Source organism: Lissotriton vulgaris, chromosome 11 (genome assembly GCF_964263255.1).
Source record: "Lissotriton vulgaris chromosome 11, aLisVul1.2, whole genome shotgun sequence".
In the NCBI taxonomy this organism is placed as follows: Eukaryota; Metazoa; Chordata; class Amphibia; order Caudata; family Salamandridae; genus Lissotriton; species Lissotriton vulgaris.
The window spans coordinates 1052116511-1052140945 of NC_141699.1; the positions used below are offsets into that span (position 1 = coordinate 1052116511).

At 40.4% G+C, this 24435-nt stretch overlaps 1 protein-coding gene across 19 annotated transcripts in view; it reads left to right on the top strand.

Moving 5' to 3' along the window:
* TNIK (TRAF2 and NCK interacting kinase) overlaps positions 1–24435 on the top strand; it is a 724668-nt gene that overhangs the window by 565488 nt on the left and 134745 nt on the right. For 9 of the 19 annotated variants that reach the window (XM_086944396.1, XM_086944403.1, XM_086944398.1 and 6 more), the window contains exons 13-15: positions 13858–13968; positions 15600–15686; positions 18732–18935. In XM_086944396.1, the coding sequence (XP_086800522.1) occupies positions 13858–13968; positions 15600–15686; positions 18732–18935 (402 nt within the window). The remainder of the gene's footprint in view (positions 1–13857; positions 13969–15599; positions 15687–18731; positions 18936–24435) is intronic. The other 10 variants (XM_086944405.1, XM_086944401.1, XM_086944402.1 and 7 more) reach the window with 2 other exon arrangements.

The window sequence follows — 24435 nt, forward strand, 5'->3', positions numbered from 1 at the left end:
CCGTTTGTTTTTAGCAGCCCATCTTCCCTAAACAATCTGGTACTCTTTAACAAAAAAACCCTAATTAGGAAAATACATCGGGACCAGGCAGTTGTTACATACCATACCAAGGCACAATTACAAGGGGAAGCCGCTTTCATGCCCCTTCCTAATGACAATTCAGTTCATTTTTCCAAGGTTGGCAATGCTTTTCCAGCTCGCAATATGGTTTCAGTACATACCGAAAAGTCATTTTGTGGTCAAAAACTCTGTTATTTCGCAAACTCAGGTTTTGTGACTGCAAAATGGCCTGATACACAAGCTCCATGTGCTTACTGTGTGTTTAACAGGTATTTGACACACTTATCAGGCTTTTTAGGGCTGGCTATAAACAACCTTTGTTGTTTACTGACATTTGTAACCATCTCTCAAAAATATACATAGTGGGATTTGACTCTGTTCCGAGGAGAATATCTCACGTGCAGCTATTCGGTGCATCATCCACTTCCTATGGGACAGTTTGCATTGCAGTCCAGGAGGGACCATTTTGCATCTAAAACATACACTCAAACCAACATACTTTTTGTGACATCCAGTTCTTCCATTTTCTTTATTCCAAGACGCCCTGCCTCGGGTAGATTGTGACACCAAAGCATTGTCTGTCTTGAAAAAAGATAGAGTACCTGAAAATTGTAACATACACTTTTGAGATAGTTGGGACGTTTGGGTATATTCACTGCTATCTAGGATTTATAAACTGCACCTTTGTAGTAACTAAGGGCCTATTACGATCTTGGTGGACAGGGCTACTCTGTCACAAATGTGTTGGATATCCCGTCCACCAAATTACAATTCCATTATATTATATGGAACTTGTAATGTAATGTATGTGGTCTTGTAAAGCACACTACTGCCCTGAGGCGTCGTGGCGCTGTAGACCGCTGGGAAACCCGTCCTGGCTATCCCTGTGAGATGGTCCCTGCTGGGTATCTCCAAGGTGAAACCAGGCATCCCCCGCGAATGTGGGGGGCCGTTGTAGAGATGAGGCAAGCTATTGCCCAGAGTTGCCGAGTGTGTTCCCTGGTTAGAGTAGGCACTGAGGCGAGAATTATCGAGTCCGCTGACCCTGGTCCACGACCCTGCCGTGTCGGGAATTGAACCCTGGTCCCGGGCCGTTCTCTGCTTCCGGGTCTGCCGCCTCTAACCAGTGAGCCACACCACTTCACTACCAGTGAGCCACACCACACCAGTGATATACTTCACATTTTTGATAGAGTATCCCATCAGCCAAAATCTAAATCAGGCCGTTACTAGCCCAGCACTACACATGGCCAACCACTGGTACTGCAACACCTTCTCATAGAAACTAATGGGAGTATGAACTTACTACAAAAGTGTAGGTGATTACAAAAGTCCTGTTTGTGAATAACTCTTTAGTAAGGTTTGTAATACTACTGTAGTACAACAAAACTGTGAATAAGACCCTGTGTGGCTTTCCTTGACACAATGTTCCCTGTTTCTTTCTTTTCGGACAATCATCTTGAATTTAGCCTTCCGTGTTAATTTCTTGCTAAACAGTCAATATTTGTCTTCCATTGACTCAAGTTGTTCTGGACTAGAAAAAGAATATTAGTGGTAGTGGTAGTGGCAAGCCTTCAGCTTCTTAATTTTGTCACAAGAATACAGCTTCCTTTCTATGTCTATTCCTTGGTCTGTAGGTGATCGTATATTGCAAAAGAGAAACCAATATGGGTCATCTTGTATGGCTGGCATAAAGATATTTCATTGATCAATAGTAAGGACGTTTCTTCTGGTCAGTCCAAACAGTTATCATGTGCATTGCTACCTCTAAATAGTGTCCACCTTGGAAAAGTCTGTTTAATTGCCAAAAGCTTTCTATAATAAATTGTATAATTCCTTTGGGTTAACATAATATTTGTGAGTAGAAAGCCACTGGATTAACTGTTTCTCATTGTGACAATACTGCTCCAAAGGCGTGTGAAGAGACATCTGTTTCTGCAATATTTGCAAAAAGTGAGGTCCTGAGTGTTATACAATCGGTGCCAATGTGAATGCGGTCTTTTGTTGAAAGGCCTTGTGGAAAGAGATCGAGACCTCTGCTGCTGATTGTGGTTCCGGGTTGCCGTGCGACGAGAACACGAGGATGCGAGTACGCGAGCGCATGAATGCGGAAGGAAGCAACAAGTCATTTCTGGTCCCGCAGCGAAGCCGAAGTCTGTCCGTGCCGGTGGCCGGGCCGGGCGCTGATTGCCGGGATCGCTGGACAGTGCTGGGAGCCCCGTGGCCATACGTGAAGTCGCGAGGCCGGCGCCTGCTCCCAAGAGTGATTCCCTGGTTCCTGGCTCTGAGAGGCACGGAGCGAGGTGCAAGGGCCAACGCAAGTGCATGAAAGTGCGTGAAAGGAGGAGCGAAGAGCTAAGAGCGTGGAGAGGGAGCGCATAATTGGGAAAGCCCTTGGTTGGAATCCCCATAGATCCGTTCGCCCCCCACAAGAGGGAGGGTGAGGCCAAAGAGGCCAAGAAAAAAAATTCCAGTAAAAAGGAGAAATATAGCTCCAGCCTAAGAAAGATCACACCCGCTGGAAAAAGCGGGATGTTATCACAGCATGCCCGATGCACCACTTCAGCACAGCAGAGGTAAGTGAAAGCAAATTTAGTTTTTATCTGATTGCAAGACAAAATAGCCTACTAATAGCATACTAAAGTGTTTGATAGCTTTTGATAGCTTTAGTAGCCACGTGACGTTCACACATGGAAATTTAAAACCTAGCCCATAAAGGAAATACTGGACTTTATAAAAAATAAAATGGTGCCTAAAAAAGTGAAGAGTACTAAAATAAGAAGAAACCCACAGTCTGTAAATAAGGAGACAAGTGAGTCAATTCTAGTGGGAACCCCAGAAGAAGTAAATGATAGGAGGGGTCAATCCAGAGTTTTATTAAAGGAAAAACCGCAGAATACACCGAACCCTCCACATGTGAGCACGAAGGAAAGTAATGTAGCGTCAAGGTCAATAAAAGATTTTGTGGGAAAACATTTATTTATTTATTAATTTATTTATACCATTTGTAAAGCGTGCTATTACCGAGCGGTGTCCTGGCGCTGGAATGAAATCTCCCCAAGGTGACAGTCCGGTTCTAAAGGCCAAAAAGACAGGTTTTGATATTGTTCCTGAAGGCCATCAGGTTCGTACTTTGCTTCAAGGCCAAGGGCACGGCATTCCAGGCGGTGGAAGCTCCAGAAATGAAGCTTCTGCCTCCCCATCCTGCTTTCCTAATCAGAGTTGTCTTCACTAGCCCTTTGTTGGCCGACCTAAGCTGTCTGCCTGGCGTGTACAGTTGGAAGTGCCGTTGGAGAAAAGATGGACCGAGTCCATGAATGGCTTTGTACACAATACACAATGATTTAAACATTATCTGTTTGCGCATCGGAAGCCAGTGCAGTTTCCTCAGTTCCTGTGCCACCGGCGCAAACTTGGGCAGACCCGTAATCAGACGTACGGCCTCATTGTGCAGCACCTGCAGTTTATTGAGCAGCCCCTGCTGGGCTTCCAGGAAGAGACTGTTGCAGTAGTCAAGGCGGGAGAGCACAAGTGCTGTCACCACCGTTTTCCTACTACTGTCCGGTAGGAATGGAAGAACCTTCCTAATAGTTTTCATAATCCAGTAAATGGAGGAGGTTCGTGCATTGACTTGCGGTTTGAAGGGTAGTTGACTGTCAATAAAAACTCCCAGGTTCTTTACCTTTGTTGCCGGAATGGGTGGAGCTCCCATATCGTCGAGCCACCATTTAGGGCTCCAGAAACTAACATCAGCCCAAAGAGTAGAATCTCGGTTTTAGAGGAGTTCAATTTTAGCCAGTTACCTGCCATTCATGTGCTAACCGCAGTCATGCAGTCCTGGAACCTGGCAGCTATGCCTACTTCTCTCCCCGGGAGCAGAGATACCACGATCTGAGTATCATCTGCGTAAGATGTTAATTCAAATCCAAATGACCGATTCACCGGGGTGAGGGAGGAGACATAAATATTAAATAAGGTGGGGCTAAGGGAGGAGCCCTGTGGGACCCCCCCTGGGAGTTTGAAAGGTCTGGACTCAAAATCTCCCAGGGCCACCACCTGGACCCTATCGGCAAGGGAAGATTTCAAAATGCTCAGGGCCGTCCTCTGGATCCCGCAGCCTTCTAAACGATCCACCAGGATACTGTGGTGGACCGTGTCGAAGGCCGAGGAAAGATCGAGGAGTACCAAAGCTGCACGCCCCCCTGCATCCAGCGCCTTCCTCATCTCTTCCATAGATTTGATCAGGGCAGTCTCAGTACTGTGACCTTCCCTAAACCCGTGTTGGGCTGTGTTCAAACACTGAGAGGTCCTGAGAAAGGCACAGAGTTGTGCATTCATAACCTTCTCGATACATTTAGCTGGCAGTGGTAGCCTATCTATAGGCCAATAGCTATTGGGGTCTGAAATTTCGAGAGTAGGTTTTTTATGCAGTGGGGCAATCAATGCTTGTTTCCAGCATGTTGGATATTCTCCGATGTCAAACATCTGGTTAAATAGGTCCGCAAGAATACACGATATAGGGGTGGCTGCCAACTTTGCAACTGAAGCAGGACAGGGATCTTGAGGCGAACCTGATTTAGTTGCATGCAGCAATTTTTTAATCTCTTCCGAGTTCACTGGACCGAACCCAGAGAGTTTTGCCTCGTGTGGATTGAGCAAGAGGGTCCTGTGTGTCCCTTCAAGAAGAGTCAGCCCCACTTGGTGCTCAATTGCCGTGAAGATCAGTTCCACTTTATTTGAGAAGAACTTGGCGAGAGTCTCACAAAGTTCCAGACTTGGAGGAACGATCGCTGACTTGGGAGTGACCAAACTGGTGACTGTGTCAAAGAGTTCCCTAGTAGAGTTCTTGGCTCCCTCAATCCGATCAGTAAAATATGTGCCTTTGGACTTCCTAATCATTTCTCTGTAAATCCTTTGACTGGCTTTGAGCTTAATTTTGTCTGTCTGAAGGTAAGCCGTACGCCAAACTCGCTCTAATGTTTTGCAGATCACCTTATATTCTCGTAGCTCATTGGAGAACCAGGGAGTAGATGGTACTGTACGAGTGGGGCAACAAAGTTTAGGCTGAGCTAAGATGGTACACGCTCGATCTATCCAGTCTGTGTACCTCTCTGCGGCTTAATTTACATCTGCTGGCAGAGTAATCATAGAGGATGTGAGCCGGTCCTCCAGTGCCATTCCATCAAGTTCTTTCCAGGGTCTGTACAGCTTGGCTGACTTCCTATCCTGCCTGGCCCTATCCAGTTGGGGCGTTTGGATGTTGAATAGCACCACTGAGTGATCTGACCAGGCCATGGACTCAGTATGGACGAACTGTAAGTCCGGATTGTTTGTAAAGATGCCATCCAGAGTGTGCCCTACTGTGTGCGTGGCCCCCATTACCACCTGAGGGAGTCCCGCCCCCTGCATTGCTTCAGCCAGGGCTAGAGTGTCCAGGTCTGAGCTACCTTCTAAGTGGAAATTAAAATCTCCTAGAACTGTAAAGGATTTAGTACACAGGGCTTCCTCCAAGATAATAGCCACTATTTCGAGGAACTGGGACCTGGATCCGGGTGGTCTATACAGAAGGCAGCCCTGGAAAGTTAGGTGATTTGAGATTGATAGCTTAAACCCCAGTGCCTCACACGTTTGTGAGGACACCGCCTGAAATGATCCCCGGATGGAGGCATGATAAATAATAGCCAGCCCACCTCCTCTTTTGCCGGCTCTGTCCAGAACACGACTCGGGTAACCTGATGGTGTGGCAATAACTAAATCCGGTCCAGAGGCCGAATCCATCCAAGTCTCCGTAATGAATGCAATTTTTGCATTTTTGTCCTTGATCAGTTCAGCGCATTCCGTGCTATGTTTGACCAGGGACCTGGCGTTAATAAGTATGCAATTAATTGTATTCATCTCACTATCGCCCCTGGTGTTGTGGGTCTTAATGAATGCCCTGATTGGTCTACAAAGAATTGCAGGTGGACAAGACGAGCATGCTGGGCACAAAATAAGTCCTGTCAACATATCCTTGTCTAGTCTTATACAAATGCAATTCTCCTCCCCCCCCCTTTAAGACTTAACAATAACTCACGGTTGTAAACCCTCCTGGTCTGACAATCTGAGGAAAAATGACCAGGGCTCCTGGCGCTCAGCGCTGGAGTGGCGCAGACCTGCGCGGACGGGAAGGCATAGTTCTTTTATACAGTGTAGAGGAGGGCGGGAGGCGTCCAACAGCTGGAGCGACAACCCTTTCCTGCTAGCAATATGGCGGCTGCAACCCTATTCCCCCACGGCGTCAGCACCTAGTCGGCTGCGCTGGGGATCGGGGTTCAGAATGCGGCGTGGTCAGAGAGTGCAGGTAATTTTAAACACTGAATGATGCTAGTGTCAAATAAACCAAGAAAACACAATTCTTAAAAGTGCAACACAATTTTTAAAAACAAAGAGGAGCACTAAGAAACTTATTGCAAACAAAATGCAAGATGTAGAGACGGATTTAAACCTAACTCAGGAAAAAAGCGATAGAAGTGCAGAATGTACAGAAGTATTATTTTCTAACCAATGTGATCTAAGCAATATAAACATTAATCTGGAACCAAGACTTTCGTCATCGCCCAGGATGTTCCAAGATTATGATACTGGGGACAGAGTGGATGAGGAGTCCTCAAAAGAGTGCTACATCCAGAATGTCAGCGGTGCCCAGAAGGAAAAAACGAATTCAGCTAAAAGCCTGAGGCAATGGACAAAGGGTGTCTCCAAGTCTATGGAAGAATTGCTATGTAACAGTACTGAGAATTTAGACTTGTTGGCTACCCCATCTACCTCATTCTTGGACATTATTCTTATGTTACAAAAGATCTTGCAGGGATTGCTAGAAGTCACACTCTCAAATATTAAAATATTAAAGGCACAAGAAACGAGCCTAAAGCTCACGATTTGTGAGCTGCAGGGAATTAGGGGTTTAATGCCATCTGTAGACAGACTGGTGTCAGCTACACCAAATAGAGAGGGCATAGGCGACACAGCGGTATTAAACCAATTGAACCAAGTTCATGATGTGTATATATCAAAACAACCCATGTTGAGTAGAAGAAGAAATTACTATAGGTGCGTAAAATCGAATCAAAAGATTTACAATCGGTTGGATTTTGTACTAATAGTAAAGGAAAGGAATTGACAAAAGTTGAAGTATACTCAAGGATGATTAAATCTGTAATATTAAAGGCTGAAATGGAGATACTCCAAGAAGGAATAAGATTAATCACAGAGGCAGAACTAGAAAGTGTGTGCCAACCTGACGGTAACTTCTTGAATTGTCATGCAGGATTGGGGAAAAGACAAGCCAGAATAATATCAGGAGCTTGTGGTATGAGAGAGGAAATTAAAATAATTGTTGAAAATCATGAGCCGAATAAGAATTGGGGAGATTGGAGTATGGAGGACAGAGAATTAAATGATTCATGGTGGGCAGTAAATGAGTCTGGCAATCTTAGTGGAATAGATTAGGAAAGCGGGTCATCGCATAGCCTAAGAATAGTTTTGTGGAATATTAATGGATTAAAAGAACTATCAAAAACGGAATGTATAAAAAATATTTCACGTAAGGCTGACATCGTCTGTTTGCAAGAGACTTGGTTATGCGACAGTACCCTAATAGTTGATAGTTTTACACAATATTCTATAAAGGCGACAAAAGCCAGACTCGGCCGGCCTTTGGGCGGAATCATGTCTCCAATTTCTACCAAAGCAATAAACAAGGCCTCCCTGATAAATACTTCTTGTAAATGGATATTAGCCAGTGAGTTATGTCTGCAGGACCAGCGAAGATTTAATGAATATGTGATTGTGGTTAATGTATACGTGCAGTGGGGCATCCCAGGAGAATATGCAAAAGAAATGGGGTTCTTCAAAGCAGGTTTGAAATCCTTAAATTATAAATATGGGAAGGATTTTATAATTATCAAGGGAGCTTTCAAGCACAAGTTAAATCCAAGTTAGGGAGAGTATTAGGGTCATATGAATTTATTAGTTTAAATGGTAGATCTGAATCTGATAGACCAGCAGAGCAAACATTTAGAAGGGGAAATCAACATTGCCCAATAGATTATTTGTTCGTTCAGGCCTGGAATTTTGAGCTAGTAAAAAAGTTTAAGGTAATTAAACGTTAAGGAAGTGACCACTATCCCTTATACTGTGAAATTGTAAGAGCCCCCAAGAGCACGTGACAGAGTTCTACCTCAACTGATTGATTACCCCAAAAGATCAACCACAAAACTGACGGAGGAATACTTTAGAAAACTGACTAGTTTACAACAAAACCTAGACCTGGAGATAGTATGGAACCAGAAGGTCGCTTGGTTTGAAGAAAAAATCAAGCAGGCAGCTCTATGTCTGTCAGTTAATATAAAGAAAACAAACTCAGGGGTCAAAAATCAGCAAGGGGTTGGCAGACTGCAAACATCTTGGTTTGACCCCGTATATAGGGAGAAAAAAGGCTACTAAAGAGAGAGGAAAGAAAGATGAAGTTAAGATATAATCAGGAGGGCTACAATAATTTACTAAAATTAAGGAAGGAATATAAAATGCTAGTGAGAAGTAAAAAAAGATGCTTCAAAAAAAAATGCTGGATTTCCTTCCTAGAAACCATAGAAAGCAAAAATACTAAAGGGTTTTGGAGGTTGATTCAAGATGCATCTGGTCGATCCCCAGGAACCATGAGTTGTGAAGTCGACGAGGCATCCTGAGAGGAGCATTTGAATCAATTATATAAATCTAAAAATGAGGCAGAAATTAGTGGGGAGAAAACGCTGAGGCGACAAGTAGTAAATAACCTAATTCCCCATTGCTCGTTTGAAAATGTAAAGAATAATATTAAGAATTTAAATTTAACCCGTGCAGCAGGGCCAGGTAATTTACCTGCAGTAATATTAAAAATAGAGTTAAAAAGGTGGGCCCAATTTTTCTCAAAAATGTTTATAGCTGTGCTGACCACAGGTATAATCCCAAAATCCTGGAGGGGAGCCATAATTAGGCCTATACATAAGAAAGGGGATAGAAAGGACCAAAACAACTATAGATTAATTAATCTTTTAGATATTGTTGCTAAAGTGTTCCCTAAAATAATCCTGCGTAAACTGAAGAAATGGATTGAATTCAAAGAGGGGCACTCAACACTTGATGATTGTTTCGCCCTGTGGGCCGTGGCAAGGAAGTCCGTAGAACAGCAGGGTAGATTATACTGCTGCTTCGTTGATTTGCGGGCGGCATTTGACCTAGTAGGTAGAGAATGCTTATGGGAGATGCTAAAAAAAATAATATCCCTATAGACATTCTAGAAGTAATTCAAAATCTGCATAACGAAAATTAGGCATAAGTTATTAAAGATCCTGCAGGAGGTTTGACCCAGGAGATAAGAATTAATAATGGGCTAAAACAGAGTTTTGTTTTGGCCCCATTATTGTTTTCTATTTTTCTTGCTGACCTACCGAAAATATTAATAACTGATAAAGGAGCAAGCCATAAGGTAGATGGAAAGCACCTGGCTTGCCTACTATATGCAGACGCCTTAGTTTTTTAGACCAAACGGTACTAGGGTTGCAAAGAAAGCTAAATGTTTTCGAGACTTATTGCTTATCCAAACACTTAATATGGAAAAAACTAAAATATTGTGCTTTGGAATGAAAAAACATGAATATAGTTGGGCTCTGGGCCATACAAAATTAGAAGTTGTAAACGAATATAAATATTTAGGTGTATGGTTCGATAGAGCGTTAAATTGGAATATGCACATTCAGGCCCAAAAAACAAAGGTTTTAGCAGGCATTTGTGGGTTGAAAAAATTCAATAGTATCTATGGAGACATATATCTCATAGACCAGAGCTGAAGCACTCAAAGCTATGATTCCCCCGTAAATGCAGTATGGTGTGGAAATCCTGTGCTTGGGGGGGAAATGTAGAGAAGTGTGGCTCAATAGTTAAAGGGCAGACCCTGATGCAGAGGTCTGGCCCGTGACCAGGGTTCAATTCCCGCCTCGGCGGCATTTGGACTCAATCTCCCCGGACCTGATAATTCTCGCCTCGGTGCCTAGTCTAATCATGGGTCCCACTCTGTGACTCTGGGCAATAGCTTGCATAATCTCCACAATGGCCCCAGCAGCGCTTGGATGCCTGGCTTCACCTTGGGGGGTGCCCAGGAGTGGGCATCTCACTGGAAAGCCAGGAAGGATTCCACAGCGGTATGAATACAGCGCTACAAGACCTCTGGGTAGAAGGCGCTATGTAAATACAAACACATTTACATTTACAAATGTGCCTGGGAAAAGGAGGAAGGAAAATGCCTGAAAACTCTTCTCTCCTTACCTAGCTCCGCAATGATACTGGCTATCAGGCTAGAACTAGACTGGCCAGCATGGAATATACATGTTCAGGTTAATCTGTGCAGATTTTGGAAAAGGTTGGGAGCTGGAGAAGAGGAGAAAGTGTCGATTTGGTGTAGGAGGGAGATCCAACAGAGCAAATTGAAGTGGGCAATAGCTACCAGAAATAATCTGTACTCTATTTGTGAAACCCTGAAAGCAAAAATTGATCCAGAATTATTGTGTATTGACAAATGGAAAAGTGTCTTAAAAACCTTGGGAAATTAAAAATCTAGACAGATCGATATGGATTATTTAAAGGAAAAAAAGTCTGTGCAGTTTATGATAAAAACATGGAGTAATGATAATTCATATCCATATTTAGATACTGTATCAGATCATAGGGTAAGATTGGAATTATTAAAAGTGAGAATAGGTATTAATCCCGCCCGTGCAAATGAGAAAGTAAAAAATATATTAATGGATGACTATGGTAAATGTACATGTGGGCTACATTTAAAATGTACTAGCGTTCACTTTGTAATGGATTGCCTAAAATTGGTATCAGTACGGCGGATGGTAATAAGGCCACTCTTTTTAAAATATGGAATAAACAGAAGGTTGCAAGCAATTGAACTACTTAGGGATATGGAGAGTTTAGAGAGTGCAATTGCCTTGGCGAAATTTATACAAGTAGCCAAAAGATTTCTTATGGAACAATGACATGAAATAGGGTGGTTTAAGATGTGATAAATTGATCAAAATATAATGTCTGTAATCATTTTATGAATTGTATTTTTTAGGTATTTTATCGCGACTTATAGTGTGTTATTGAATGTTTTTATAAGAACATAATGTAATTGGTTTTTAGGCTTTTAATTGTATTTGTACCCTTGTGGTGGTGGTCTCTCCCTGAAAGAGATGGTCTCTCTAGAATAGTAACATGATGGGTTGTACTGCAGTAGAGAAGTCCTTGACAAAGTGCTGGTAAAAGTCAGCAAATCAGAGGAATTACTGCATCTCTTTAACCAATATAGGACAGGGCCCACCAAGAACTTTCTTCACTTTAGAATTATCCATATTAACTCCCTTTCAGAAATACGAAGTGCCTAAAAATGTAACTTGTTATACATCAAAGAAACATCTTCATGCTTTCACATGAAGGCTATATATCTGAAATTTGGGGGGGGGGGGGGTAATTTTGACGCACGCACAATTTTGTTGAAAAAAATCTGACAAAACCAGTTTAAAGGTATTTAATGTCTCAGAATGTGTCATTGACAAAATGCTGGAATGCTGCAAAAGCATTACACAAACCACAATGCACAATGTTGTTCCAAATTATCAGAGTAGATAAGGATGTCATACAAGTAAAGAAGATCAAAAGTATGTAATATGTCTCTGAAGACATCGCTGTCAAAGTGCTGGAAGGCAGCAGGAGCATTACACAAACCAAATGGCATGACTAAATATTGGAAGCTGCCATAGCAAGTATTGAATGCTGTGTTCCATTCATGCCGTCATAAGGCCAAACTATAAGCTTTTTGAGGTTCAGTTCTTGGCATGTCTGACACATTCTTGTTGAACAGAATTTAAAGGCAAAACTAGCATTTCCTGATGACAAACCATTCTACTGGACATAGTGTATGTCTGGCCTGTGATCCCCATTTTGATAGGAGATGAAAAAATTAGATGCTCCGACTGGTGATGTTATGTGTCGCTAATGATTCCTTTTTTATGAATTCTCTTTAGGTTATTGTCTCCAAACTTTCACCTCTTCAATTGTTTGACTGTAAATCTTTACATGAGGAATCTTGGTTTCTGTAACTAGATTAAAGTCACGAACCTACTCCAGATGAGTGGCTGGAGTATCTGCAGTCTGTTTTTTAAAACATAATTGAATTTGTGATAGACTGACAAATCTATCCCCTCAGGGTCTTCCCTTGGCTGATTTTGCTCCAAATTAAGTCTTTAGAGCACTACACAGGTTATTGGTCTTACATGGACTTAATTGAGCTTTATACTAGGTGGAAGAGAACATTATGGATCTGGTGATTTTGCAAACAATTGTTTATACTTGGGTGATAAGGAAACTGTGGTTCCCTGAAATAATGAAGCTATGATGGTCGTGAATTTTTCGATCCTATGATAGAGTACCGCTTTGTGAATTGATATTGGAAGTATATTAAACATTGCAAATTAAATCTTACGGTTGTTCTCAATAATGTTATCTGTCCTGATGATGACCTAACAAATCACTGAGGTTGAAACACTGTTGATGTTCCTCTTTGGCAAATCAAGATGAAGCATATATTGCACGATCTTGTTATAATACAGACAACCATGTGGATTCTTATTCCTCTGCCATTGTGTGCTTTTTGTTTACACTGTGATTTGTTGCATATGTTTGTTTAGTGTAACCTTAAAAGCACTATTTATCTGTTTGTTTATGTATAGGACTCTGTATTGTATTTTCTGGTTTGTTGTATAAAGAACAATTCAAAAACCAAAATCACTTTTCTACAAAATTCGCTTGTGGTTAACTTGTTTTAATGTAGACATTTTAAGGACTATGTAAGGACAGATGTAGGAACCATTTTGCAATCAAAAGCACTCCAGTGTGGAGTTTGGCAATGTATCAACTCCACTTTAGGAGATGGTAAAGGTTTACCAACTCGTAAAATGTCTTTTCAACTAGATGTTGACTCAGTATTTAAGTGGGGCGTATTGTGGGTGTCCCTCCAAAATACCAAATTGGTATCAGATGTACCAAATTTTTGTGAACAGGATTCACATCACAAATCATTGACAAGGTACTGATTTCCACATTGGGGTGGTAGTTTGTTCGCAAAAGAAATGCAGTTCCCCTGTGTGCCAGTAAGCAGTGGCCCAGAGGAACACTGCAAAATCTCACTTAAACTTTTGTTTTAAAGATTTTAAATAGCAGCCTCATTTTCATTAAGGAAATTAGTCTGCTTTAAAAAATCTTTATTAAAAAATATTAACAGACATTAAAAGTTGACCTATGCAGGTTACTGTCCCTGTGAACACAACCAATCGGAGTGAGTTTCACCTTGTGACTTAACTTATAAATATTTATGGCTATGACCTATTCTAATGTGACATTTTGTGAACCAATTTTTTAGTACATAGGTCGTGTCACAGAATTCAGTAATCACAAAAAGATTGGCCGCAAAGTGTGATCAGTAGATTCATACATCAAGCCTGGGATAGACTACTTCATCAGGATTAAAACCCAAGTAGCTCAGAAAAGGTAATATGGGTCTCATTGGTTGTGAGATGAATGAGGCTTTTTAAAGGCAGAGATCTTCTATTCAGACTCCATGCTAAAATAAAATGCATAATTTAGAGACTGGCCAATTTACGTTTGTGTAGTAGAGCTGGTATAGAAGTTTGTATGTCTACTAATATTTTAAATTCCCCTTTCTTTTGTCTATAGCAACAGAGAAGAGAAAAAGAAGTGAGAAAGCAACAGGAGAGAGACCAGCGGCGGCGCTATGAGGAGCAGATCCGTCGAGAGGAGGAGCGGAGACGTGCAGAACATGAGAAGGTAGCGTGCAGTTTGTGAAAAAAAGTGAGCTTCTTGGTAGTTTTGGTGCACGTTGCTTGCATCCGTGCATCCTGTCTACTAGTGGCTGGTGTCTAGGTGCCTAAGATTAAAACCTCTTGTGCTGGATCATGTAAGCAAATGGTATTGGTGTTTTGCTGTCACCTGTGGTATAGCTAAGAGAGGAACAGTATAACATGAGACTGCAAACTATGTTGTATTATTGTAATGTAGGATTGTTATGTGATAGAGACCTGAATATCCTTTCTTCACCATCACCAAAAGCCTCTGTTACATTGTAATATTTTGCAATCTTATATAAAATTCTATTTTGTTTTAACTTTCTAGCAAACCATCATAGACGAGGAAGACATATTTTTATGTGATATGGCCCCATGTATGTTCTTGTTACTATGAAGGGGTCATACTTCACAATTTTTCCTCTGAACACTGGATTCAGTGAAGGGCTGCACTATGTTTTATTGCATGTAGACAGGCAGACTCTGCCTTGCCCACACTTCTGGCCTATGTGCACTGCTGGCAAATTAAAGGTCGTTTTAACGTTTCAGAAAATTCTCTTTGCCTGAACTACCGTTTCACACTCTTTTTGCAATGTACATGCATGAGGCACATGTTTAGTGGCTACCTTTCGAAACGGGACATGTAACTTTTATTTGCACTCTAGTTGAACTGTAGAACCACAGAAGATTGACTGTGTTGGGATGTCACAATTATATAAAGCTAATTTTGTATCAGAGTATTGTTTTCTATAGAATAGACCACAATGTAAGCCCTTTTCTCTAATGTATGCTCCCTCTCACCCAAGCACAGTTCCCACTCTTCTCAATCCGTCCATGTGTGCCCATTGGTCTGACATGCCCTTTAATTCAAGGTGTCAAGCTACAATCCTATATTTTTTATGAAAGTATCATGACCTTTGGTTCATCCTGGGATTAAACTGGTCTTTGATTTCACTGACTATGTTTTTTTCTAGAAGAACAAATATTAATTTAATGTTATGAGTCCGTTTTGTGATCCATGGGATGACAAACTGACGCCCTCTGACACCTCAGTGATTCTAACTTTGAGCAATTCATTAGCTGAGGTTTTATTTATTTTTCTTAGGAACTAACTCATATATATAACTATATATATTATATATATATATATATATATATATATATATATATATATATATATATATATATATATATATATATATATATATATATATATATATATATATATATATATATATATATATATATATATATATATATATATATATATATAGATATATATACATATACACACACACACACACTATGCTGACCAGTTTGGGAAATGGCTCACAAAATGCAACACCCCCAAATTGATTGCATTTGACAGGCTGCACAAAAGAATAAACAGAAGCCATTGTTTTGAATCTGTGAAATTTCAACAGCCCCCTTTCTCCTTAAAATTATGAAGGTGCACTCATGGTATTGGTGGCCAGCCCTCTCAGATCTTTTAATTCTATTTTCGATACTAATGCATTTGTCTTCACTAATCTCTTTTAAATAATTTGTTCACCTCCACTTCTTTCTTTCTCTCTCTCTCTCTTTTTCTTGCATCCCTGCTGCCAATGTCTCCAGGAATATATCAGGCGACAGTTAGAGGAGGAGCAGAGGCAGTTAGAGATCCTGCAGCAACAGTTACTGCAGGAACAGGCTCTACTTCTGGTAATGGGGAAGCACGGCCACAGCTTTCCCACTCTGGTTGTTTATGTTGTGTTTGTGCATGCACACCGAGAGCCCTGTCCATATTGCAAATCACACTACTGTGAATTACTTGAAAAACAGGCCAGTTTATTTGTACCATTCTGCCATCACAAACAGTATTGTGATTCTCTCACTTATGCCTGTTTTGACATCAAGTTAATTTCAAGAATAATCAGATAATGAGTTAAAAATTCTTGAAAGCCCTCACATGTTCTTTTGTAAACATGGTCTGATTGATCAAAATATAACTTGTTTAAGTACAGATTATCAAAAACTCATAACCGTACCTCCTGCAAGGTTGATACCTTTCCTTGGCTAGTGTACATTTGTGCTACAGAGGGACCCTTTGTGATCTTGGATGCTAGCAAGAAACATTAGTACTATCCTTATGATAAAAATACATATGACCCTTGCAAGAATACATTCCATTTCTATCCTTGTTTAAAGAAAACTATATTTTTTTCATCTGTTGAGCATTGTGTTCTCCCTACTCTATAAATGCTTAGCACAGTCTAAATTGCAATATGGGCAGGACCCTGAAAGTCTTGTGTGCTGTGGGAGTTAGTAGTGTCAGTGGAAAATGTGTCCTCGATAATGCATTCAATAGGACATGCAATTAATAACTCTTTATTGAAAGGTTAGCTATTATGCAGTAGATGTGATTATTCAAAAAATTACACATCCTCAACATTCAGAGAATGAGTTACATTGGTCTTTTTCCTTAAAGAGCAAAACATGTTCATGCAGTTGGTTTACCTGAACCTTGTTACTGAATTTGATTAAAGCCTTAGATATTAAAACAGTTATTGATTGCTTATCTCTGCCCATGTTATTGATATTGTTAGTTTTAACGCAAGGCGAATTTTCAATTTTCGAATAACAATTAGCCAATGGTTTATTCCATTAGGAAATATTTCATAACATTTAACATTATGAATTGAGAAAGTTATAATTCGGAAGTGCATTTTCTCTTTTCGGTGATTGCATGATTGTCTATCAAAAGAAAAGTAGTACACCCCACTTCTTTAGAAGTACTCAGACATTTAGTGTATTTCAGGCATTCAGTGTAATTGTCTGTTTTTTACCAGTTTCAATTAACTTGCACCACTGAAGTTCCAATTATATTTTATTGCCAAATGTTATCCACAAAAGTGTACGATAACATATATATTTCTTCTCTGCTGCCTTGGTTTGGCTGCAAGGCTTATGATCCAAACATAAATGCTAAGAAGAGGTTTAAGAACATTTACAAATTCTCTCAAGAAGGAAAATTTAGTTACAAAAATCATAATTCAACTCAAAGTAAAATCTGACAAAATTCTCTCATAAGTGATGAATTTTCCACTCATGAAATAATCCTGCTCCAAAATCATGAAAGTATTTTAAGAAATTTAAAAAGGCGGCATTCATTTAAGTAATTTATAAACCTATTTTTAAAAGTTGTCCTTCTTTGATTAAATAAAATATAAATGTTCCAGATTGCTTTTTAACAGCTGAATAACCTGCTTAAACTTGTTGGATTTTATTTGATACACTTATTGAAGCAAACATTGCACCTCTTTTTCAACAAAAAACAATAATTCCATAGGAAGTATGACATTATTTTAAGTTTTCTGTCATATCAGTCTAACATTTAAATAAACAGTGGAGTATTTAAGAAAACATCTTAAAATTTAAAAAAATTGTGTATACCACAAGTTAGAAATTGTAAGTAACAACATAAATACACATATTTGGGAGTTTAAAACTGTGTTATTGTAAATGTCAATGAAGTTGTTGAGATTAAACCTCACTTTGTGGCGAAGTAGTTGCCACAGCATTCACCAGGAATTAGGCCTGTTTTGGCATGCAAGTTTCGCTTGTGTCTGCGTAAAGTGATGTTTTCTCTCCTAGGATAATAATTGGCAAAATCCACTGTTGCCTTTTTTGGGCAAGATGATACAGACTGCCTTATGCAATCAATGAATGAAATAATATATTCTGGTTCAAGCAGTTGTTCTCTGGGGCAGTTTTTTTATTTTTCAAATGGAAATATCATTAATGCAAGATATCTGAAATATTTTGGTATAAATGCTTTAGAGTGTTCCATTGACCAAAAATATTTACTTTATTTTCTTCCCATATACAATTAATTTTATCATCTTCTCAAATATACTATGGTATTCATTGGTGAGTTCTGATTAAAATATACATGTCTATACAGTTTGTTACATCAGAAATGATTACCTTGTTGCTCTGTACTAAATACTCATTTATTTAAATGAATTCAATTTATCTAATGTATTTTAAAGTTAATACTCTAAAACTGTATGGTTTATTTTGATTCTCACTACTGAGTATACACAAATTCCATTGCAGTGTTATTCTTGCACATCAATTACTTTGTTGTCATTTCACTGAAAACTAAAAGGTATACGTTTTTGAGCTGACATTCTTTTTAGCCCCCAAGGTGACAGGAACATAACTTTGATATTTGCTAATTGAGGAAGAGACAGTTGTGTAATTATGTGCTTCATAAGCCTCATCTGCAGTCTAATATCAGCATCGAGGACACTGTTTAGTCAAGTACCAGCTACCTTCAATGTGACTCCACTGGGACTTGGACATGAATTTCCAGGAATAATGCAAAATTTACTCATAGAAAAAACGTTTGTGAGTAAACTTGTCTTACTGCTAAAAGTTCATGACCAAATCACACCTCTGTACCAGACACTATATGTTCTTGCTGAATCACAGATTTTGTTTCTGCCAGCCCCCAGAGCATATATATTCCTGTAACATCAATGAATATGACTTGTCTTGGTCCAGTATAAAGGATGCTTACCTACACAGAGTTCAAAATAGATATCTAGAAACTTGTAATTTTCATGTAATACCTTCATGAAATGAATTGAACTTCTACACTGAAATGTTTGACTTCTTAAAGTAATTGCTGCTACAATATTTTTCTACAGCATTCCATGGCTTGGAATATACCTTTTACTTTCTGCCTTATTCCGGTTTCAGGAATACAAGCGAAAACAGTTAGAAGAGCAAAGACAAGCAGAAAGGTTGCAAAGGCAGCTACAGCAGGAGCGCGACTATTTAGTCTCTCTTCAGCAACAGCAGCAGCAACAAAGACAACAGGAGCAAATAACTGCAGAGAAAAAACCTCTCTATTATTTCAAGGAGGGCTTAAATGCCTCAGACAAACCTGCCTGGGCTAAAGAGGTACGATGCGATATTGGATGTTGAATGAAAGATGACAATGTTTTTTGCATGTTTTTGAATTGCAAGCATATTCCTTGCTCGCCTCAGGAAATTGTATGTACATTCAACTAAAGGCATGACTAAAATTAGTAATTGGAGTACAGAGTTGTCCTTATAATGCTATCCTTAGTAAATCGCTTATGTTTTGACAATATTCATTTACATATTACATTGCATCACGGAATATTTAACATGAATCTAAAAAATATGATCTAATTAATAGTAATGAAATCCATTCATAGATTGCTTAATATAGATTCTATAATTAAATAGGTATTCCTTAGTGAATGTAGGAATGGATACATGCTTCATTATTAGAGTCAAAAATATCTGGTAAGCCAGAGTGTTCGTACAAAACACATACACCTTCAATGTGAAATTAAACCGCAATAAAAACAAGTATATTCATAGTACTCATTGCCAATGAGCACTATTGAACGCCCGCTGCCTTTGCCGCAAAATGTTACATTTATTAACCACAGGCTAACAAATGTATTTTCTTAAACCTTTCATTGTCAAGAACCATGTCCATCAACCCTATCTAGTCTTCATATAGGCTAACATTTTAAAGCTTATATAAATGAGTGTGGGCTAGGCATATGACAAAAGAATCGAAATATTTATTAGTAAGTAGTAGATGGGCAACTCAGACAAACAGAACCAACCAAATAGAATGCTTGTGGGCAATTGTTGTGCTTTATAAATTAAAATCAAATAACAGTTTTTCCACAGTGTTTGGTACATTTTGAAAAAGAAGCTTGTCAACAGCAAAAAATCAGAAACCTGATAGACACTGTTGATGATGTTTTAAATAATGCACAGCTAATTCTGTCTGTAGTTTTTTCGCAGTCACCCGAAATTAGCTAGGTTGCTTGTCTAGCTAGGTAATTCTCAAAACATTACGTTTTGCAATTTAATATTATATCAAACACTGTGTTCTAGTTTCCCACAAAGAGATATGGTTGATAATGACCAGAACTGTAAAAATGAAGTTCTAAAGGTGTTAACAATATGTCTGTGGCTACTTATCAGGTTCAAATTACTTTTATGATCAAAATACTGGATATTGTCTCCGTTCACAGTCAGTCACAGTCTGTGTTGATTAGGTGCCAGTATTTGTTGACTACAGTTCTGATTTCTTGATATTGAATTGTAAGAGTAATATTCAAACATTAAGAGTTGACTCAAAGGCAGGCTTGTATATCTTAGTAGAGTTGAGATGAGGTTTAAAGAAATCTCTCTTGATTTGCTGATCTCTCAAATGTATATAGTTCAATAAGCTGGTACATTGTTCCTTCTGTATCCGTCTGTAACACATACATTTATGTTCTTGTGCAAACAATTCAGATGTTCTACAATTACATTTAACCCCTTCAACGCTTTGACGTGCTCAGCTCGTCATGCGGCACAGTGGAGCTTGTCATTACTGCTGCGAAACGCCCACGCGGGGCTAATTCCCCTCCTGTGCGGGCGTTCCATGGGAGTGGGCGGAGTCTTGATGAGCTCAGCTCGTCATGAGTACAGCTCCACTGTGCAGCATGACGAGCTGGGCTCGTCACGAGCACCACGGCAGCGGGCACGGCTCCCCCCTCCCCCGCGCCACCGCGGGGGAATTAGCCCTGCGTGGAAGGTGTTAACAAGAATTACTTCGGGTTCTCGTTGTAAGGGGAACTCGAAAACTAGAGTATTCATGTAATACAGTATTCGTTTTATATTAGTATGCTCGTACTAGGGTAGGTAATTTTGTATTTTCAATTACTGATGTAAAAAGACTAATTCTATTTAGCTGCATTTTAAAGTGAGTCCAATAGTCATTTGAATTAAAACACCTGCAAATATTAGCAAACCATTCTTTGTACCATTCCAAACTATCAGAATATAATCTGTGATCTACAGCCAAAGATTTATTGAATGATTTTTTGTTTTACAGTCTGTCCTTTCTGGGAGGCATGTTATTACATTGATTTGCCTTATGTGCTTGTCTTCATCACATCATGGAAGCAGTCTTTTTCTTGATACTCCTGTTTCATTCAATTCAAGCTCAAGACATTGATAGTCAGAACTCTTTTGAAAAGTTCTGTCTTGATTCTTCTACTTCAGCAATTGTTGACCCATTATCAATTTACTCTGAGGAGAAGTATTGAATGTAGTTGTTACATATGTTAACCAATTAATCCTATTGTAACTTTATCAGCCAGGGTTTTGTCCTGTACAGATATAGCCACTGTGTACATGTTTAACAAATTTCTTCTGACCACTTATAGTAAGACCCCCTCTATCTCCTAGCTACGTTGCATCTCAGAAGTATTTGAAACAGTTTACCATCGGGCACTGCTGATTATTCTTGTTGCACTGTTTGGTTTGGGTGTGGCTCTTTACTGCTTTTCATTCATTTGGATTTAGCCAGGTACTTACTGCATGTTTGCTGCATAGTGTCCAGAGATCAATTTTGTTATCAGTTAATTTTAACATATGTAGAGGGCTGGTGGACGTTCTGATGGATAGCTGGGGAGTGGGGGTTTCTTCAGTAGTATGCCAGAGACACTCAATTATATCTTTGGATGTGATTTGAAGCCAGTATCTTTCACCACAGGAATTGCCTGTTAGTGATGGTGGCTTGGGTAAGTTGGGTTCTCTGAATCGGTGTAGTTTATCAATTGTCTCAGAAAGCCTACTCCAGTGTTTCAGTCTTAAGTGATAATCCTTGCAAAAGATGGTATGGATCTTGCTTTAATAGTCTGACATGAATGTGGCTTCCTGAAAGATATACATTTATCACCTGATCAACATGTAGCAACAAGCGTAATATTGGTTATCTCTTCTAAGATGAATAAAACCATTTCTTCCATCAGAATGTTTTCGTTCTGTTGTAGAATCTATTCTAGTTTCACACACAGGCAGTAAATTACAACTTTTATTTGCTTACCCAAGTCTGTCCCTTTTTCTAAAACTTGATTTCTGCCCAGCCACGTCTACTAATGTTATAAGGAGATTTGATTGTATAACTTCAATAGTGAGGTTCTAGCATTTTCGGCCTACATGGTACAGTGTATTTAGGAGGTGTAATCTACAAAGACTTTAATCTTCACTAACACTATTGGTACTCAAACAACTAGCAAATGTGTAGCTTTGCATTTTGACAGCCTCAAAGTTTGAAAGTGCCAAACATAGTCCGTAGCCTCTAGAACGTTCCATTATTTTTCCTGTTATTTATTATTTGAAAGAATTAAACACATTTCTGTTCACCTTAGCCTTTGGATATTTAGGACTATCCTGTTGTGTGTATCTCTCTTTACATGTTTATCTACATGTTATTATTAAGGCATTTTCTGTAATGCACTCAAATAGGTTATGGGGCGAAAGGACTATGAAGTATAGTACAGCATTTAGTGTAATTGTTATGGGATAGTACATAGACACTTTCATTGTATTGCTGATATATTTTCTTTTTGTAATTCTTTGCTTTACGCAGAATATTGTTACGTTTTTTGTGAATTACTAGGCAAAATTCACCACTAATCAAAAATTAATAATGAAAATAATTTTAGATTTTTCTTGCCTGGCTACATTTACGTTACCTGGCTTTCCAGGGCAATTACATGTTTTCCTTCAAGGCATGCTTCTAATGACAAATGTAATTTACATTGGGCATGGCACGTGTTGCAAGAGATAATTTGCAATCTAGAAGTTCTATTCTTCTGATTTCAGATGATATTGCATTTTGGAGTTTGTCAAATGCCCTTGCTGGAAACAGTAATCTTTATAATATCCAACAGAAGTGACATAAATCCTTTAAGACTAAATACAGTGGACCGAGGCCCCTGCAAGCTGCTTGTATGTCATGTTGGTTCTGTGCACAGTTAAAATCGCTAGGATAAGACGTGTGTTAATGGACTCCATGCCCCACATTCGATGAGATAACTGACCTTACTCTACATCTCTTAAATAATTTGCAAATGTCCAAAGGATTTCCATACTACCATGAGCGAGAACCCTGTGTTCCTATCCACCATCATAGTAATTTGCCGTATCTGAAAGAAACCGATAGTTATAGGTTCCTTAAATTAGAATTACCCCCAGGCGTCAGACTGGATCTGGAAAGTTTTCCATCAGCAGTACCCCTGCGCGTCGAAAGGTGGTGTCTGTCCACTTTGCGTTCGTCGTCAGCTTCATAGTTTCTGGGATGACGCTGCGGTAGCTACATAGAGGCCACCCTCGCGCGCTGATGTCAGTTATTTCTATTTTTCGCGCCAGCAAGGGCTGATCCGAAGAGAGTGGAACCTCCAGTCACGTTTTGACTGACTTTTTCTCGACTTTTGTTGACTTCGTTTTTTTTAGTCCACCAACTCCTGGTACACGAGGGATGCCCAGCTACAAGGCCTGCGGTTCCTGTAACCGACTGATGTCGGTGACGGATCTGCACCACGTTAGTGGAGCGCAACCATGACCCTAAGTCGTGCTCCGACTGCCAAACCATGGCCCGGAAGAATTTATGGGAGCAGTCCCGAAAGGTACTCGAGGCCCAGCAGTCGGCCCTGCATCACTCGAGGTCATGGGGGAGGTAGAGGGACCGATCGCAGAGCCATCATCACTCCTCTTCCAAGTCTCAGGGTTAGGTAAGTTGAAGCATAAGAAGAAGGCGAAGAATCATCGTCGCTCTTCAACTTCCCTTCGTCCGTTGGCCGGCGCGACGAAGGGTGCGGCCCCTCCTGCGGGTCTGTGTGCCGAGCCTAAAGGGTCAACTCCGGCCTTCCCTCCCTTCCCGGGTGCGACTCCTGCCCAGCTTTGTCAGTTCTACGAAGTGATGCATGCCATCTTTGGGCAGCCTGACTGTGCTGGCGCACCGTCGGGCCCGCAGACTTGGCTGGGGGCCCTAGTCCTTCGACACCGGCGGCTTTGGGCTCGGCACTGCTCCTTGGATCCAGGCCTGGATCCGGATCAGTGACGGTCGACCTCGTATCATCCACTGGCATCAATTCCACCTGCACCACATCCTCAGTTGGCACCGGCTGGACCCCCAGCCGGGGTTGACCCCGGCTTCTGCCCCAATATAGACACGAAGCTGGGCTGGCGTCGATGGGTACTTTTGCGCCTGTGTTCCACCCTGGCCCTTTTCAGCCAGATTGGTAGTCAGAGGTGGGTGAGGAAGACTGGGGGGTCTGGAGACCCTTTGACCGACCAGTTAGATTATGATCTAGACTGGAGAGAGGAATTGGGGGATACCAGTGGTCTGGATACCTCCCCAGACCTTGGCATGTTGTCTCCTCCTACCGTGGTTCCAGAGGAGGGAGCGTCATAAGCAGTGGTGTTACGTAGGGTGGCCGAGGCTCTCCACCGTCGAGCTATCTACAGTGGCAGACAGGACTAACCTCCTGACAGAGGTGCTTCAGCCGGCAGCGAGCTCATCGGAGCCCCTGCTGCTGTTTAATCAAGCCCTAACCAACATCCTTTTGGAGACCTT